At 43.8% G+C, this 20671-nt stretch overlaps 1 protein-coding gene across 1 annotated transcript; it reads right to left on the bottom strand.

Annotated features, from left to right (window-relative positions):
* Window positions 1–1532: 1532 nt before the first annotated feature.
* UBIAD1 (UbiA prenyltransferase domain containing 1) lies at window positions 1533–14913 on the bottom strand. Its single transcript, XM_032612377.1, has 2 exons — window positions 14042–14913; window positions 1533–2670 (listed from the first exon to the last, which is right to left on the bottom strand). Exons 1-2 carry the CDS (start codon window positions 14568–14570, stop codon window positions 2183–2185), a joined length of 1017 nt encoding a protein of 338 aa, XP_032468268.1. The 5' UTR covers window positions 14571–14913; the 3' UTR covers window positions 1533–2182.
* Window positions 14914–20671: the final 5758 nt, after the last annotated feature.

Here is a 20671-nt window from a genome sequence, read left to right as displayed (position 1 = left end):
ACCTTCATTGAATCAGGGGATGTAATACAAATTATAGTGACCTGCATATAAAACCTGGCATCAAATTTGGCCTTTTAGAAAGATTTATATATAAAAATATGCATTAAAACCTGCACCAGGGACTTCCCTGGTGGGGCAGTAGCTGAGAGTCTGCCTGCCGACGCAGGGGACACAGGTTCGTGCCCCGGTCCGGGAGGATCCCACATGCCGCGGAGCAGCTGGGCCTGTGAGCCATGGCCGCTGAGCCTGTGCATCCGGAGCCTGTGCTCCACAACGGGAGAGGCCACACAGTGAGAGGCCCGCATACCGCAAAAACAAAAACAAAAAGACCCTGCACCAGAACACAGTGCAGAGGTTAACTGACACCCCCGAAGGGAGGGCTTACCAAGGTGGTCTGGTCTGTGGACGCAGGGAGCTCTCAGTCCGACGGCCTCAGGGGTGAGCCTTATGTGACAATGGCCTGCTGGGAAGGAGCCCGAAAAGCTTGTCTCTTTGAAGGCAGGACCCCTGTGAGCACCAAAATGCCACTAGCCTGGCATAAAACAAAAATGGTGCTGGGAGAAGACAAGACAGGAGAGACGGCTGTCCTCCTTTTCCTCATTACTGGGCTCTGACCACTATCTGAAGATTCTGGAACTCTGCAGACAAACCACCTTTAACTTTAGAGGAACTTTTGCAATTTCCAAATATGTTTTTTCCAAGTAAGCTACCCAATTCTAACTCAAGGAGCCAAATCGTAATTGGCCTGATTTTAAGGATTAAGAGCTAGTTCTGATGTCATTTTCTGCGGGCCAAGACCCTGAAATACCTATCAGAATGGCTATAATCACAACAGAAAAGCATGATGACGATGGTCTCAATCTATTTTGGTCTTGGACCCAATGCAACCAAGCAATTCTAGCCCAGAAGTTATACTTCACAGCCACTGAAACAAGAGGTGGCTTTGATCAATGCTGGAATTCCCCCATCCTGGGTACAAACTATCTCTGCACAAGGCAACGGAAGCCTTTGGGAAAAGCCGGGTCAGTATTGTGTGTCTGTCCTCAAGGAGGAGGATGCAGTTTCTTCACTGATGAGCCTGTCATTTTGGCTGAACTGGGTCAGGACTGTTTGACCACTGGCTTATTCACTCATGGAGGAGCTGCTGTCCTTGGTCTGCTCTTCCTCTGGTTCTGTGGACAGGGGCAACCATCCCTGACTCAGTTGCTAAGCTGCTGCCCAAACAGCAGGCCTCCACGGATGGGAGACACACAAATGGGGACCTGAAAGAAATGGAGGGCGGGCATAGGGGAGTGCAAGGAAACACGATGGGGGCAGGCGAAGAAGCGGCCTTGTGGGCCTTCAGTAGTCGGCAAGGACAGCCAGGGCCTCTACAACTTCAGAGCGCGGCGAGTTACTGAAAGGGCTGGGAGTCCTTCCTGTCATGCCAGCGGGCTCTACAAGGGGAAACCAGCCGCCCTACCAGTTTCTATCCAAAAGCATAGTGATTTTCTCAGCTGCCTCCAAGGTGTTGTTTTTTTGTTTTTTTTTCTTTCCTTCCAAGCCCTCGGCTCCACTGTCCTGCTGCAGGGTCATCTGATGCTTTTCCTCAACTGTGCCAATAAGTGAAGTGAGGACAAAAGGGTCTGAATCACAATTTAGGCAAAAAGCCTAGAGCCCGGTCGGGCTGTTAATGAGGGGCCTTCTCTCTCAAGGTAGTGTATTTCAGGACCCAAGTGCTCAGGGTGAGAGACAGGTACTCCTTGTCACTGGGGATCATCAACGCATCCTGCCAGACCAAAACAGCAGAGGACACTTTACTGGCCCAGTTACTTGGCCCAGTTACTATGGCTCTTTCAGGACAGGAGGCCAACCTGCGCGGTTCCTTCACCAAGTCGTAGGGCCTCGTAGCCCACTAAAAGTGACCTGACAACACCCTCTAGTGGAAATTATAAATAAAACAAGGGCCATGCGTCCAATTTACCTTGTTCTGACAGCAGAGTGGTTTCAAGAAGTCCCCATAAAACGGAACAAAATAACAAAAACGAAACATTCTCTTTAAGAATGTAATCATAAAAAAGGTGGGCGTTCACAAGCCATCCTTAAGCCCCTCACTGCCAAATCACCTTCCCTCCTCAGACACTCTGCCTTCAACACGTTCTAAGAAAGGGGGACACGTTGTGGCGTGCGGCTACTGATCCCCTTAGAGTTTGGGCAGACTGCCTGCCGGTGCCAGAATGATGCTGGAAACGTAGAAGAGGCCCAGCAGAAGGTTGAGTTTGGCAGTCCTCTGGGGCAGTTTGTTGAAAGTCTGGCTTCGGAACTGTCTCTCAAGGGAAAAGGCCATGGGAATGGTGAGCAGGGGCAGTGCCAGGCTGATGCTGCAGTGCACAGCCAGGATGCTGAAGATCAGGTAGGGCAGGAAGAGCAGCGTGTTGTAGAGCATGTAGGAGAGAGTGGGGCCGATGAGGATGGCGAGCGTGACGATGCCAGCCTCCCGGTCAGACTCCATGTCCCTGGTATTGTTGGAATGGAGGATGGCCTCGGTGCTAAGGGCGAGGGGGATGGCGTAGACCAGCGGGAAGACCGCCAGGGACCCCACCTGGACGGCGTAGGCGAACATCACAGCCAGCGGGCCAAAAGTGATGAGGATGATGAGGTCTCCCAGAGCCAGGTACTTGAATCCAATTCCTAGGCCAGAAAACACAGAGAGCTGCTGTGAGATCAGGGGCTGGAAACCGCGGCAGTCAAAAGGCAGGCTGCTGTGGCTGCACGGGGCATATTCTTAGGCTGTGAAGCGGGGCAGTGGTTGCATTCCCCTCCCGTCCAGAGCAAAATCTGACTTTTTTTCTCCAGTGGCACAGAGGGACAGAGAAGACTAATCGTTAAGCACCCAGTTCAGTCTCAGAGTCATCCCCGAGTTTTCCTTCCTGCTGTCCCCCAACAAAGGCCTGCCACAAAGAGCGGGGGCCTCCCAAACTAGTGGCTACCAGTGGGGAAGAGGGTAGAGGGGCAAAACAGGGGTGGGAAGTGGGAGGTACAAACTACTGGGTGTACGATGGGCTCAAGGATGTGTTGTACAACACGGGGAATACAGCCAGTATTTTGTAATAAATGTAAGTGGAAGGTAACCTTTAAAAACTGTATAAAAAATGGAAAAACGTTGAAAAAAAGAAAAAAGAGCAGGGGGTTCCAAGTCACAGACAGCTCAACGGGAGAGCCCTGAGGGTCTCACAGGTCTTATGGTCCAGGGCTTGCGTTTCTTTCATCCTCCACCAACCCCTGCAAGACACTGCTTCTGTCAGGAATGCCCTGAGATCAGCCCCTCACGGAATACCCACCCCAGCCTCTTACTTTTCAGCCACGACCTCTGGAAGCATCTTCTGGTTCTGAAAATCGCCAGTTAATCTCAGCGAAAGTTCAGGGTTCCCAAACTCCACAGAGAGCAACTTTCACCCACATAATGAGTAAGACAGCTAAGACAGGGAACTTATAACACTGCTTCCCCTCTCTGGTTCCCATGAAGTTAAAACACTACATAATCCCTAACTTTTCCTCCCATACTGCTAATCTACTTCAAATCCTGTCTAATCCCCATCTTTCAAACTGGCCCCCACACATACTTCTTTCAGTTCCTCAGGGCCTTCAGACACTCCCCCAACCCCGACCCCTTGCCTGGCTAACTTCTACTCATCCTTCAAGACTTTAAAGACCATTCCTCAAGGCAGCCTTCCTCAGCCCTAGACCACATTTGGTTCCCTTGCAATATGCTCCACAGCACCCTGACTTCCACTTTCATAAACTCCATCACACTTCTAGTTTTTGGTGGTTTTTTTTTTGACCGCACTGTGTGGCATGCGGGATCTTAGTTCCCCGACCAGGGATGGAACCCGTGCCCCCTGCAGTGGAAGTTCAGAGTCCTAACCGCTGGACCACCAGGGAATTCCCGCACTTCTAATTCTTAATCTCTGTCTCTCCCACTAACCCGTAGGTTTCAGTGAGGGCAGGGCCTTGTGTCTGGCCAGTTAACAGCTGGCTCCCCAGTGCCTGACACAAAGGGTGAGCTGAACACAGAGCTACAGTAACAAGCACCTGGAATTTGGAACCAAGGTCATGAAAAATGTCCCACTTGGATTGAAACAGGCAAAGCAGCATGGAAAGGGTGAGAGACACCCACTCAAAGAGGTGATCCACACATATATTGCTACAGAAGCTTGGGAAACCTCTGATCTAATCAAGCTACCAAGGCATGGCCTCAGGATCAGAAAATTAAAAAAAAAACTATTGGGTCATCAATTGCATTTTAAACAGCCTAAAACGATAAGGGACAATGATCTGTACAAGATCTAAAAGCATGGTAGCCAAAGAACAAGATGCAGCCCAAATTTACCTCCACACCTAGTGGTTGGGATTCTTTAGTGCTAAAGGACCACCCTTGATTCTTTGGAAGGAAGCATCTCCAGGAAAGGGTATAACAGGCATGGCCCCTGATACCCCCAACACACAGCAAACTAATTCTGTACTCTCCAGGCAGTGTTTTGATAAGTAACTTGGTTGTCTGAGGACATGCCCTCCAGGAGGAAGGTCTCTCAAGCAGCACCTCGGCTCCAATTCTAAATTAGGAAATCGATGTCTTGTGCGGTATCTCACACGTTTAGGCAACTACCCCTGCCCAAGGAAGATGCCAGGCAGGAATGCTCCCAGCACCAGTCTAGCAAATTTCTCCACCAGCTGTCTGCTCTTCTTCTGCATTTTTTTGCAGCTCTCCAAGCAGACTTCGGGGCTCTTGACCTCTGGCAAGAGTACCCAAGAACACCACCTTAGATCGCCTGGCAAAAAACAACATGAGCAAAGCTTCTTGAGGTTATCTGACACCAGAAAATGACAAAGCCCTTGAGCAGAAAGCCCTGTTTCCTGAGCGTCCGACCCAAGGCTCATGTGCTCCACCTGATTCAGAGATGTGGCCCACCTGGGAGTTTCCTTTTAGGCACTCCCCTGCTCCCAACACCATTTTCCACGTGAGCCAGCACAGTGAAACACTGGGCCAGTTCTCCACACAGCAGCCAGAATGAATTTCTTAACACATAAATCAAAATGTTGGCATCAAAAGGATGTGGAGTAAATGGAACTCTCATGCCTCGCTGGTGGGGAGGTAAAAGCAGTAGAACCACATCCAAAAACACTTTGGCAGCTTCTCATAAAGTTAAACATCATCTACCCTATGACCCAGTAATTCGATTCCTAGGCATTTACCCAAGAAAAATGAAAACAAATATCCACAGAAGACTTGAATATGAATGTTCAGTCGTAATAGCCAAAATATGGAAATAATCCAAAAGTCGCTGAACAGGATAATGGATAAACAAATTGTGGTATGTCCATACAATGGCTACCTCTCAGTGATACAGAGGAACTACTGATACACATGACAACACAACGAAACTCAAAAACAGGCACAAGAATTCATACTGAATGATTCCATTTACATGATGTTCTAGACCACGCAACAGTGGTGGCCTCTAGATGGGGTGGGAAGAGTGGGGTTGACAGGGAAAAAGCACAAGGAAGTTTTTGGGGGTGACAGAAATGTTCTGTATTATGGTAGGGGTATGGGTTATACAGCTGTATGTAATTGTAAAAATTCATCAAACTATAACGCTTAAGATCCATGCATTTCACCATACGTCAACTATATATCGATAAAAGTCAACGTTAAAAAAAAATAAATCAGATTATGTCATTAACCTGCTCAATACATTTCAATGTCTCTCCATTTGTTCATTCAATAAATATTAAGTGCTGACTACTTGCCAGGCACTGTTCTGGGCATGATGGAGAGAACAAAGAGACTGAAATCCCTACCCCCAGGGAGTTTACAGTCTAAGGGGGAAGATAATTAACAAAGTAAGTACTTTATGTGGTTAGAAAGTAATGTGTGCTATGAAGAAAAAGCAGAGGAGAGCAATAGGGAAGGCACTGTAGGGGAGACACAGGGTGTGTGTGTGATTTTATTTTTCTCAGCTGCTGCAGAAAAAAATTGTTATTGTTTTGTAATTTTAAATAGGGTAGAAGCTGACATTAGAGCAAATGGGTGGCAGTTAGAAAGCAAATCATACACACAGATGGGGGAAGAGCGTTCTAAACAGAGGAAACAGCATCTCAAAGGACCTGAGGTAGGAGCATGCCTGGCGTGTTCCAGAAATAGCTAGCAGGGCAGTGTGGCTGGAGCATGGTGAAGAGGAGAGCAGGTCAGAGAGTTGTGGGGAATTGCGGGTGGAGCAGATAATGTCCGGCCCTGAGGGTCATTGTAAAGACCCCGACCTTTACTCTAATGAGGTGGGAGCCACTGGAGAGTTTTGAGCAGGCGACTGACACAGCTGCAGGATTACTCTGGCTGCTGATCTGGGAGCACTGGGAAAGGGACAAGGGTACATGCACAGAGACAGGTAAAGAATCAGCTGCAATAATTGAGGGAGATGACAGTGGTCGTGGTGGGAAGTGACAAGAAGTGGTCCAGTCCCAAATGCATGTTAGAAGTGGAATCGCTACAATCCTGCAGCCTGTGGAACAAAAACCACATTCACAGAAAGATAGACAAGATGAAAAGGCAGAGGGCTATGTACCAGTTGAAGGAACAAGATAAAACCCCAGAAAAACAACTAAATGAAATGGACATAGGCAACCTTCCAGGAAAAGAACTCAGAATAATGATAGCGAAGATGATCCAGGACCTCGGAAAAAGAATGGAGGCAAAGATCAAGAAGGTGCAAGAAATGTTTAACAAAGACCTAAAAGAATTAAAGAACAAACAAACAGAGATGAACAATACAATAACTGAAATAAAAAAAAACACTAGAAGGAATCAATAGCAGAATAACTGAGGCAGAAGAACGGATAAGTGACCTGGAAGACAGAATGGTGGAACTCACTGCTGCAGAACAGAATACAGAAAAAAGAATGAAAAGAAATGAAGACAGCCTAAGAGACCTCTGGGACAACATTAAACACACCAACATTCACATTATAGGGGTTCCAGAAGAAGAGAGACAGAAAGGACCTGAGAAAATATTTGAAGAGATTATAGAGGAAAACTTCCCTAACATGGGAAAGGAAATAGCCACCCAAGTCCAGGAAGCACAGAGTCCCATACAGGAGAAACCCAAGGAGAAACATGCTGAGACACATAGTAATCAAATTGGCAAAATTTAAAAACAAAGAAAAATTATTGAAAGCAGCAAGGGAAAAATGACAAATAACATACAAGGGAACTCCCATAAGGTTAACAGCTGATTTCTCAGCAGAAACTCTACAAGCTAGAAGGGAGTGGCATGACATATTTACAGTGATGAAAGGGAAGAACCTACAACCAAGATTACTCTACCCAGCAAGGATCTCATTCAGATTCGATGGAGAAATCAAAAGCTTTACAAACAAGCAAAAGCTAAAAGAATTAAGCACCACCAAACCAGCTCTACAACAAATGCTACAGGAACTTCTCTAAGTGGGAAACACAAGAGAAGAAAAGGTCCTACAAAAACAAACCCAAAACAATTAAGATAATGGTAATTGGAACATACATATCGATAATTACCTTAAACGTGAATGGATTAAATGCTCCAACCAAAATACACAGGCTCGCTGAATGGATACAAAAACAAGACCCATATACATGCTGTCTACAGGAGAACCACTTCAGACCTAGGGACACATACAGACTGAGGGATTGAAAAAGATATTCCACGCAAATGGAAATCAAAAGAAAGCTGGAGTAGCAACACTCATATCAGATAAAATAGACTTTAAAATAAAGAATGTTATAAGAGACAAGGAAGGACACTACATAATGATCAAGGGACCAATCCAAGAAGAAGATATAACAATTATAAATATATATGCACCCAACATAGGAGCACCTCAATACATAAGGCAACTGCTAACAGCTATAAAAGAGGAAATCGACAGTAACACAATAATAGTGGGGGACTTTAACACCTCACTTACACCAATGGACAGATCATCCGAACAGAAAATTAATGAGGAAACACAAGCTTTCAATGACACAACAGACCAGATAGATTTAATTGATATTTATAGGACATTCCATCCCAAAACAGCAGAATACACTTTCTTCTCAAGTGCGCACAGAACATTCTCCAGGATAGATCACATCTTGGGTCACAGATCAAGCCTCAGTACATTTAAGAAAAGTGAAATCATATCAAGCATCTTTTCTGACCACAACGCTATGAGATTAGAAATCAATTACAGGGAAAAAACGTAAAAAACACAAACATCTGGAGGCTAAACAATACGTTACTAAATAACCAAGAGATCACTGAAGATTCAAAGAGGAAATCAAAAAATACCTAGACACAAATGGCAATGAAAACACGACGATCCAAAACCTATGGGAAGCAGCAAAAGCAGTTCTAAGAGGGAAGTTTAGAGCAATACAATCCTACCTCAAGAAACAACAAACATCTCAAATAAACAATCTAATCTCACACCTAAAGGAACTAGAGAAAGAAGAACAAACAAAACCCAAAGTTAGTAGAAGGAAAGAAATCATAAAGAGCAGAAATAAATGAAATAGAAACAAAGAAAACAATTGCAAAGATCAATAAAACTAAGGGCTCGTTCTTTGAGAAGATAAACAAAATGGATAAACCATTAGCGAGACTCATCAAGAAAAAGAGGGAGAGGACTCAAATCAATAAAACTAGAAATGAAAAAGGAGAAGTTACAACAGACACCACAGAAATACAAAGCATCCTAAGAAACTACCACTCTCTTAGTAGAGAGAGAGACTAAGCAACTCTATGCCAATAAAACGGACAACCTGGAAGAAATTCTTAGAAAGGTATAACCTTCCAAGACTGAACCAGGAAGAAATAGAAAATATGAACAGACCAATCACAAGTAATGAAATTGAAACTGTGATTAAAAATCTTCCAACAAACAAAAGTCCAGGATCAGATGGCTTCACAGGTGAATTCTATCAAACATTTAGAGAAGAGCTAACACCCATCCTTCTCAAACTCTTCTAAAAAGTTGCAGAGGAAGGAACACTCCCAAACTCATTCTATGAGGCCACCATCACCCTGATACCAAAACCAGACAAAGATACTACAAAAAAAGAAAATTACAGACCAATATCACTCATGAATATAGATGCAAAAATCCTCATAATACTAGCAAACAGAAACCAACAACACATTAAAAGGATCATATGCCATGATGAAGTGGGATTTATCCCAGGGATGCAAGGATTCTTCAATATACGCAAATCAATCAACGTGATACACCATATTAACAAACTGAAGAAGAAAAACCATATGATCATCTCAATACGTGCAGAAAAAGCTTTTGACAAAATTCAACACCCATTTATGATAAAAACTCTCCAGAAAGTGGGCAAAGAGGGGACCTACCTCAACATAATAAAGGCCATATACGACAAACGCACAGCAAACATTATTGTCAATGGTGAAAAACTGAAAGCATTTCCTCTAAGATCAGAAACAAGACAAGGATGTCCACTCTCACCACTATTATTCAACAGTGTTGGAAGTCCTAGCCACAGCAATCAGAGAAGGAAAAAGAAATAAAAGGAATACAAATTGGAAAAGAAGAAGTAAAACTGTCACTGTATGCAGATGACATGATACTACACATAGAGAACCCTAAAGATGCCACCAGAAAACTACTAGAGCTAATGAATGAATTTGGTAAAGTTGCAGGACACAAAATTAATGCACAGAAATCTCTTGCATTCCTATACACTAATGATGAAAAATCTGAAAGAGAAATTAAGGAAACACTCCCATTTACCACTGCAACAAAAAGAATAAAATACCTAGGAATAAACCTACCTAGGGAGAGAAGAGACCTGTATGCAAAAAACTATAAGACACTGATGAAAGAAATTAAAGATGATACGAACAGATGGAGAGATATACCATGTTCTTGGATTCGAAGAATCAATATTGTGAAAATGACTATACTACTCAAAGCAATCTACAGATTCAATGCAATCCCTATCAAATTACCAATGGCATTTTTTACAGAACTGGAACAAAAAATCTCAAAATTTGTATGGAGACACAAAAGACCCCGAATAACCAAAGCAGTCTTGAGGGGGAAAAACGGAGCTGGAGGAATCAGACTCCCTGACTTCAGACTATACTACAAAGCTACAGTAATCAAGACAATATGGTACTGGCACAAAAACAGAAACATAGATCAATGGAACAGGATAGAAAGCCCAGAGATAAACCCACACACCTGTGGTTAACTAATTTATGACAAAGGAGGCAAGGATATACAATGGAGAAAACACAGTCTCTTCAATAATTGGTGCTGGGAAAACTGGACAGCTACATGTAAAAGAATGAAATTGGAACACTCCCTAACACCATACACGAAAATAAACTCAAAATGGATTAGAGACCTAAATGTAAGACCGGACACTATAAAACTCTTAGAGGGAAACATAGGAAGAACACTCTTTGACATAAATCACAGCAAGATCTTTTTTGATCCACCTCCTAGAGCAATGGAAATAAAAACAAAAATAAACAAATGGGACCTAATGAAACTTAAAAAACATTTGCACAGCAAAGGAAACAAGACGAAAAGACAACCCTCAGAATGGGAGAAAATTTTTGCAAACGAGTCAACAGACAAAGGATTAATCTCCAAAATATATAAACAGCTCATGCAACTCAATATTAAAAAATCAAACAACCCAATCCAAAAATGGGCAGAAGACCTAAATAGACATCTCTCCATACAGATGGCCAACAAGCACATGAAAAGCTGCTCAACATCACTGATTATTAGAGAAATGCAAATCAAAACTACAATGAGGGATCACCTCACACCAGTTAGAACGGGCAGCATCAGAAAATCTACAAACAACAAATGCTGGAGAGGGTGTGGAGAAAAGGGAACCCTCTGGCACTGTTGGTGGGAATGTAAACTGATACAGCCACTATGGAGAACAGTATGGAGGTTCCTTAAAAAACTAAAATTAGAATTACCATATGACCCAGCAATCCCACTATTGGGCATATACCCAGAGGAAACCGTAATTCAAAAAGACACATGCACCCTAATTGTCACTGCAGCACTATTTACAGTAGCCAGGACATGGAAGCAACCTAAATGCCCAGTGACAGACAAATGGATAAAGAAGATGTGGTACATATATACAATGGAATATTACTCAGCGATAAAAAGGAATGAAATTGGATCATTTGTAGAGACATGGATGGATCTAGAGACTGTCATACAGAGTGAAGTAAGTCAGAAAGAGAAGAACAAATATTGTATATTAATGCATATGTGTGGAACCTAGGAAAATGGTACAGATGAACCGGTTTGCAGGGCAGAAACTGAGACACAGAAGTAGAGAACAAACGTATGTACACCAAGGGGAGAAAGCGGCTGGGGGGTGGGGGTGGGGGGCATGTGATGAATTGGGAGATTGGGATTGACATGTATACACTAATATGTATTAAATGGATAACTAATAAGAACCTGCTGTATAAAAAAATAAAATTAAAAAAAAAATTAAAAAAAAAAAAAAAGAAGTGGAGTCAATGAGACTTGCTGATGGTCTGGATGCAAGATGTGAGAAAGAAGAGTCAAGGATGATGCCCATGATCTTCAGCCTGAAGAACGAGAAGGATGGAGTTGCCATCGAGTGATACAGGGAAAGCTGAGCGTAGAGCAGATTTCTGTGTGAGCAGATGAGGAATTTGGTCTCAGACGTGTCAAGCTTGAGATGCCTGTAACCTCTCAGAGAAGTTACTCAGTAAGAAGTTGGATTTGAGTTTGGGGTTTAGTGGAAAGATCTGGTCTGGAGGTAGAAATTTGTCACCAGCTTAATAGATGGCAATAGAAGACACGAGACGGGCTAAAATCCCTAAGGGAGTAAATGGAGCTAAAGAAGAGAGGTCCAAGGACTAGGCTTGGAGGTTGGGAGTGAGGAGGAACCGGCGGAGACTGAGGCCCTATGAGACAGCGTGATCTAGCCCCTGCCTGCCCCGACAGCTGCATCTCAGTCTTCCTCTTGATCACGCTGGCCTTTCAGCAGATACTAAATGATGCCAAGTCTTACCCTACTCCAGGACATTTGCATTTGCTGTTCCTTCATCCCTGAAGGACCCAAATCAGACCCCAATTCTGCCCATGGCTGGCTCCTTATCTGTCAAGTCTTAGTTTAAGTGTTACCTTCACAGAGAGGACCTATTCCATCCACCACTACCTGATACATTCATTCTATTTCAGCACCCTGCTGATTTCCCTCAGTGAACTTTTTACAATTGGCTGCCAGGATACCATAGTCTCTTGCGTTTCTTCTTTCTCCGCCAGATGCTCCACTGCAGTTCCCTTTGCCTTCCTTCTACTCTCCCCACCTCTTAATGTTGGAGTGCCCCGGGGCTCACCCTCAGGTCTATCAACACTGCCCCCGCTCCGGGATCTCCCCCAGTCATACCACTTTATCTATGTGCAAGACTCCCAAATGTCTCTATCTCCAGCTCAGACCTCTTCTCCAAAATCAGACTCATACCCAACTATCAACTTGACACCCCCTTGGAGATCTAATACATTAAGATGTCCAAAGTCAATTTCTCAACTTTCTCTCCACAGACCTATGTTCAACCTTCTCTCTCTCACTAGACATCAACACCACTATTCCTGTTACTCAGGACAAAACCTTAGAGTTATGTTTAATTTCTCTGTTTCTCTCCTGCCTCACATCCCAGCTATCAGAAAACCCTGTTTACCTTCAAAATAAATTCAGAATCTGACTACGTCCCTCTCCACTACTCCCACCCTGATTCAAGCCACCAGACATCCCTTGCCTGGTTTACTCAACAGCCTCCTCTGGGTGCACCTGCTGCTACCCTTACCCCTCTTTATCCATTCTCAGTACCTTAGCCAGAGTGATTCTTTTAAAACATTAAGGCTTACAGCATTTTTGTGCCACCCTGCCCCCCCACAACGAACTTCTCTTACTTTTCCTCCTTTTACTCTCTCCCTCATTCACACCCTGGACTCCATGCTGTTCCTCCAACCCTTCAGGGACACTCCTGCCTTTGGCAACTGCTGTTCCAAGATACTCTTCCTCCAGATATCTGCTCAGGCAACTCCCTCACCTGTCGCCTCTTACAATCTTTGTTCACATGTTACCTTCTTTAAGAGGCCTACCCTGATCAAACTAGTTAAAGCAGACAGCTGTGTCCTCCCTCCTTGCTCTCCTTCTTTTTCCTATAGCATTTATCTTCTTTTCAGGTACTGTAACCAAGGTACAAATTCATCCTGGCTTACCAGGAACTCTCCTGGTTTCCAAAGCCCCACATCTTAGGAACACTCAGTGCTGAGCAAACCAGGATGTTGGTCATCCTACCGATAATTTACTATTTTTATTTTCTGTCTCTTCTCATGATATATAAAATCACTTCCACAAGGGCAGGGACTTGACTGCTGTGTTCACATAGAACAGAGCCTGGCACATAATAGGTGCTCAATAAATAGGGCTTAACCACCAGCCCATCACTACCTTAATCAGCCTGCTGCAAGGGATCACCTAGCAAACTAGCTGAAAATAATCAGGTGTATAATTTGAGCTTTTCAAATTTAATTACACTAAAATTTGAAACTGTGGCATTATAAGGTATGACCAACCAGTGGAAACTAGACACAAAAAATTTCCATATATAAGTTATTCCTAACATCCATAAGCCAAGCCAGGAATGCTACCCCCCAAATCCACACGACCCAAACATTATAGATTTCACATAAAGTGGCCTAATTCAGAAAATAACCTTTGAGGACTTCCCTGGTGGTCTAGTGGTTAAGACTCCAGCTTCCACTCCCAGGGGGCGCCACTTGCATCCCGAGTAGGGGGGAGTTCCGCAGGCCACATGGTGCGCCAAAGAAAAAATAAAATAACCTTTGACACCTCTCCACTAACCCTATAATTCCTATGCAAACCGCAGTTTCCGACACCTGCAACCAAGACCTGCAGCACAGCAAACAGGCCAATTCTTACCTCCTGTGTAGAGAAAGGAGCCAGACAGGCCTCCGAAGTAGATGAGAGCTAAGTGCTCCAGTTTCAGAGGGGACAGGTAGTAGAGGCAAGCAGCACAGACACAGCCCAAGGTGTAGAGGAAGACTCCAAACCGGACGACATCCTGGGGCTCCAAGATTCGGTCCACCAGTGTCCTGTCATCACTCTTTTTGTGGTCAATGCCCTTGGAAAAGTCGTAGTAAGTGTTGACCAAATTTCCAGCCCCGTGCACAGCGAGGACAGCTACGGCACAACCCACCAGTAGCCTGGGATCCAGGACGCCCTGGGATCTGTAGGCCAGGGCACTGCCCAGGGCTACCGGGGTGAGTGAGGCACTGAAGCTCCAGGGCCGCAGGGCCAGAACATAGGAGGCGCACTTCTGCCTCCACGAGCGCTGCGGCGGTCTGTCCTGCTCCGGACAGCCGTTCCCCAACAGGTCCCTGTCCCCGACCTTGGCCGTCTCTCCTGCCTGGATGTTAACCTTCTCCCCCGGGACCTGCAAGGCCGCCATGGAGAACGCACTCGGGTGAAGTCAATGTTAAACAGTGAGCCACCCACACACAGCGTCCGCCCTGAGGCGAGTACAGGCGGGGCGGCGGACCTGACCTTCTTCGGTTCCACCCGGGGGCAGGGACAGGGAGGCGGCGGGGCCCGGGGACGGCAGCGAGCGGGCCTGGCACCCCACGAGGCTCGGCGGCACCTCCCCGACCTCCTGTCACCTGGGCGAGGACCGCTTCCAGACGCCCGCCTCGCCCTACAGCCCGAGACTGAACCGCTGCCGCCTCTACGCAGCCGCGGGAGCGACCATCTTGGGCACCCGCCACTGTAGGCCCGCCGGGAAACAGGGACGGGACGCGCGGGCCCGGGCCGGGGCGGGGTTGAAGGCGGGACCAGGCTGAGGGCGGGGCCGGGGCTTGGGGCGGGGGCGGGGCCGGGACAGTGCAGCGACCTAGCGGTCCAGCCCTTCCTCTCCCCGACGGTCCGCGAGCGGCAGTTGCTCCCGGACTTGCTGGAAACAGCCTCACTTAGTATCTCGAGAAGGGCCACGAATGCGTGTCGCTTTACGACTTACCAAGAGCTTTCTCTCACGGAAATAGGACTCATTCATTTTTTTTCACTCAGCACGCATTTATTGAAAGCCTACTGTGTGCAACATTTACTGAACACCTACTATTGCACGCAGCAGTGAATAAAACGGCTAAAAATCAGGGAGCACATTGAGGGTGATAAGAAAGGTGTAATTAAACTTCCTTTCCAAATGAGAAAACCGAAGCTCTGAAATGGGGAATGACGATGTCTAGGAAATTATTAGCTTAGCCAAGACATTGAAGCAACCTAAAGGTCCATCAACTGATGAATGGATAAAGATATATATAAAATGGAATATTACTCAGCCATAAAAAGAATGAAATATTGCCATTTGCAGCAACATGAATGGACCTAGAGAGTATCATACGAAGTGAAGTCAGACAGAGAAAGGCAAATATTATATGATATCACATAGGGGGAATCTTAAAAATAATACAAATGAACTTTTTTATAAAACAGAAACAGACTCACAGAAACAGAAAACAAACTTATGGTTACCAAGGAGAAAGGGGGGAGGGGTAAATTAGGAGTATGGGATTAAAAGATACACACTACTATATATAAAATAGATAAATAAGGATTTACTGTACAGCACAGGGAACTATATTCAATATCTTGTAATAACCTATAATGGAAAAGAATCTGAAAAAGAATATATACATATGTATCTGAATCACTTTGCTGTACACCTGAAGCTAACACAATATTGTAAATCAACTATAGCTCAATTTAAAAAAACTAAACTAAAATTTTAAAAAAGAAATTATTAGCTCTGGTAATAATCACAACAGCAATAATTCCCACTTTTTATTATGCATATTCCATATACTGCCCTGACTGCCTTTTTATCTTTCTTCTAATTTATTTACTTATTCATGCACAGAACTGCCCTCCTCCCCACCCACCAGTTGGCCAGCTTTGTATCTCCATTTCCTGCCTTCTGGGAGCTTATGGTCCATATCTGTAGCTTGTTCTGGCTGGAGAGAGCCAATTGTTAGATTTTTAGGAATTTTGTGAGCAGTCATTAAGCAAAGGCATTATTAAAAATTAAATTAGGGCTTCCCTGGTGGCGCAGTGGTTGAGAGTCCGCCTGCCGATGCAGGGGGCGTGGGTTCGTGCCCCGGTCCGGGAGGATCCCACATGCCGCGGAGCGGCTGGGCCCGTGAGCCATGGCCGCTGAGCCTGCACGTCTGGAGCCTGTGCTCTGCAACAGGAAAGGGCAGAGCAGTGAGAGGCCCGCGTACTGAAAAAAAAAAAAATTAAATTAAATTATACAAACTTGCAAGTAGATCCATTATATTAAAAGCCAAGGTAACAAATACTCAAAACTCATTACTTCCTAATTATTTCACTACACTTTACCATTTATGCTCTTCAGGTTATTTATGTCTATTTTATCTGCATTGTGGAAATACTACATAATGATGTGCTGCTGCTTATCTCTTCCTACCTGTTCATTCAGTGATATCCGCTGGTGGTTTGAAATCTCCCATCATGGGAGTATTCATACCACACAAATCAGCAAATGCTTCATAATTTTTTGTACATCATCTGGAATTAAGAAAGTGACAGAGAAAAGTTAATAATGCAGATTAAATTTTTTTTTTTTTTTTTTTTTTTTTTTGCGTTACGCGGGCCTCTCACTGCTGTGGCCTCTCCCGTTGCGGAGCACAGGCTCTGGACGCGCAGGCTCAGCGACCATGGCTCACGGGCCCAGCCGCTCCGCGGCATATGGGATCTTCCCGGACCGGGGCACGAACCCGTGTCCCCTGCATCGGCAGGCGGACTCTCGACCACTGCGCCACCAGGGAAGGCCCGGATTAAGTTTTAAGTGTGTCAACTCTGTAGCTGTTTCGTTTTGAGTAGCAGCAAAAATTTGAGGAAATATACTTCCAGTATTAGAATATTATCCAATTCAGCAAAGAAGCCATTCATGTCATTGACGAACTAGTGAAGTTCAATATATCTCGATTGTTTCACTTTCCACCTACTCCTTAACGTAAAAGATAATACTGGGACTTCCCTGGTGGTCCAGTGGGTAAGACTCCGCGTTCCCAATGCAGGGGACCCGGGTTTGACCCCTGTTCAGGGAACTAGATCCTTCATGCATGCTGCAACTAAGCGTTCTCATGCCGTAACTAAAGATCTCGCATGCCACAACGAGGATCCCACGAGCCGCAACTAAGACCCAGCACAGCCTAAATAAATATTTTAAAATACATATATTTTTTGTTTTATTTTATTTATTTATTTTTGGCTGCATTGGGTCTTCATTGCTGTGGGCTCTCTCTAGTTGCGGCAAGCGGGGGCCACTCTTCATTGCGGTGTGCAGGCTTCTCATTCCAGTGGCTTCTCTTGTTCTGGAGCACGGGCTCTAGAGCGCAGGCTCAGTAGTTGTGGCATGCGGGCTCAGTAGTTGTGGCGCCCGGGCTTAGTTGTTCCGCAGCATGTGGGATCCTCCTGGACCAGGGCTTGAACCCATGTCCCTTGCATTGGCAGGTGGATTCTTAACCACTGTGCCACCAGGGAAGCCCATATTTTAAAAAAAAAAAAAAAGATAATATCAACCAACAGTCATGTTGGAACTACACTCATTGGTCAATGCAACCACAGAGGCTACACAGTATCAAAGAAAGCATACTGTTAGAATCAACTGGCTATATGGAATTTATAATAAAGAGTATCGTGTATTTTATTATTATTTGTAAGTTTTGTGCTACACATTCTTCGTATTAGTGAGCGTTATAATACACATATAACATATATGGACACAGGACTGACTACATGATTTTGGTGCCCAGTGCAAAATAAAAATGCAGGACCTCTTGTTCAAAAATCATTAAGAATTTCAAGACAGAGCATTCTGACCTCACAAGGCACACATGATGAAGGAAGCCCAGTATATACATACATGCCGCCCTCCCATCCCAGCTGGTTGTTAAACATTTACAACTCCACCACCCAGCACGTACTTGCAATGTTGGCCAAACCTGAATATCCAATGCTGCCGAATCAGGCAAGAGGAAGAAGCAGATATATTCAAATCCTGGCTCTACCACTTACCAACTGTATGACCCAATTCCTCTGGACATCAGATTACTCCTATACAAAGTGGGAACAATATGAACTGCCTCATTCATAGAGATGTTCAGGAACAGCAGTGACAGCATTTGCTGACTGTTCATATGTGTCATACAGTGTTTTGGGTATTTTACAGGTATTAGCATTTAACCCACACAATACCACCTACCGAAGTAGGTGCATTATAATCCTTCTAGTTTTATAAATAAGGAAATAGGTACATAAGTGCTTTCTCATATAGTCAGTAAATGTTGGAGCTAAGTTTCAGATTCGGTTAGTTTTGACTCCAAGATGCTTTTAGCCACTACTCTATAAGGTCCGCCAAAATGCCTGATAGCTTGTAAGTGCTCAATAAATATTAGTTATTATTTTAGCATAATGGACAAGAAAGCTCTGTGTAAACTGAAAAGAGACCTATAAATGCACTGATTACTATCGCTATAAAACCATCTTTGATTGTTAATTAGAAAACAGGGCCATACCACGTCTTAGGGAGACAAAAACCTCATATATTGCTGGTGGAAGTAAAAATTGATACCTCCCTTGCAGAGATGAATTTGACAATATCCATCGAATTACACATGCATTTACCCTCTGACCCTATAATCGCATTTTTGGTACTATTTTGTATAGCCGCCAGGGAATAAAATTATATATCTACAAAGGCATTCATTGCAGCATCATTAGTAATAGCATGAATTTGAAAACAACACGTGTCCATCAACAGAGAAATGGAAATATAAATTATGATATATCCATGTGATGGAACACTATGCAGCTATAAGAATAACAAAAGAACAAGGAAGCCTTCTATACAGTAAGAAAGAACTCTAAGATACCGTAGAATTTTTTAAAAAATAAATTTATTTATTTAATTTATTTCTTTTGTCTGCATTGGGTCTTCGTTGCTGCGCGCGGGCTTCCTCTAGTTGCGGCGAGCATGGGCTTCTCATTGCGGTGGCTTCTCTTGCTGCGGAGCACAGGCTCTAGGCACGTGGGCTTCAGTAGTTGCAAAACGCGGGCTTCAGTAGCTGTGGCTCGCGGGCTCTAGAGCGCAGGCTCAGTAGCTGTGACGCACGGGCTTAGCTGCTCCGCAGCATGTGGGGTTTTTCCCGGACCAGAGCTTGAACCCATGTCCCCTGCATTGGCAGGCGGATTCTTAACCACTGCACCACCAGGGAAGCCAAGGTATCCTAGAATTTTAAAAAGTACAGAACAGTGTATATAGCGTAACAAAAAAGGGAAAAAAGAATATATATTTATATTTGTCTTTTATTTACATAGAAATATAAAAAATGTAAAATCTAGAGATACATAAGAACTAAGAAAATAAGTAGTGAAGGGGCAGGGGTGGAGCAAGACTTATAATGATAAGCATAATTTTTAATTATTTTGAGATTTGAATAGTGAATGTATTACATATTCAAAAATGTTTAACGACTAAATATAGAGATGTTGAAAACAAGTGAAAAGTATGAAATTCAGAGGAACAATTATTTCACAGAAGAATCAATGTAAAGATTCTAAATCTAAAGAAGTAGTCATGGGACTTCCCTGGCGGTCCAGTGGTTAAGGCTTCACGCTCCAATGCAGGGGGTGTGGGTTTGATCCCCTCAGGGAGCTAAGATCCCACATGCCTCATGGCCAAAAAAACCAAAACATAAAACAGAAGCAATATTGTAACAAATTCAATAAAGATTTTAAAAATGGTCCACATCAAAAAAAAGTAGTCATAACTTCTTTTTCTCTTAAATCTGCCAAAGCGTTTTTTAGCCACAGAACACTACCAAACCTCTTTTATTTGCTAATTTAGTACTTCTGGAAACTCACACCTCTTCAACGAACACTTTTTATTTAATTAAAGTAAAAAAGTAAATGATGGTAATGTGTAAAGAAAAAATATGCCTTCCCCAAATTCCATTACATCTTAGTTGTATATTTTCCCCATGTGAACATAGACACATAAGAAACATATACATTTTTAATAGGTTATATTATACTTACATGGTATAATTGTGAACCCTTTTCCTTCTTAGCAAATGTTCATCTACATTACGATTATTAATGGCTACCTACATTTTCCTTAATATAAATTACTATATTTTATTTAATCGGACTCCTATTGTGAGGTACTTAGGAATTTTCAGTGCTTACTATAATAAACAGACCGTGATTTTTTTAAAAAAGAGATGCAGTCAAATTCCATTTTTGCTATTGATTTTCGAAAGGATGTTTTTTAAATGATACTACTTTGAAATTATTTGTTTACGAGCAGCTTATTTAGCTAAAACTTGTCTACGGTTTCTCGTGGATGATCTTGTGAGCCAGATAATTTTGGAAAAGTGGGGAAATCTAAAAACGCTTTCAAATGCGTATTACATTTCACAAAAGAGAAATCACGGATGCACAAGTAGCGCTAGTCCGAAAATTCCACTTCTTTTG

This window comes from Phocoena sinus, chromosome 1, assembly GCF_008692025.1.
Source record: "Phocoena sinus isolate mPhoSin1 chromosome 1, mPhoSin1.pri, whole genome shotgun sequence".
Lineage (NCBI taxonomy): Eukaryota > Metazoa > Chordata > Mammalia > Artiodactyla > Phocoenidae > Phocoena > Phocoena sinus.
The sequence above is the reverse complement of the archived record's forward strand: the minus strand, read 5'-3'. Positions and strand labels throughout refer to the sequence as shown.

Excerpts from the sequence above, each read along its gene's own strand:
- UBIAD1 (XM_032612377.1), bottom strand. The coding sequence starts at position 14,570 with ATGGCGGCCTTGCAGGTCCCGGGGGAGAAGGTTAACATCCAGGCAGGA. Across the intron at positions 2,671-14,041 it reads CTCCTTTCTCTACACAGGAG|GAATTGGATTCAAGTACCTG; the intron begins GTAAGAATTGGC and ends TTTCTGGCCTAG.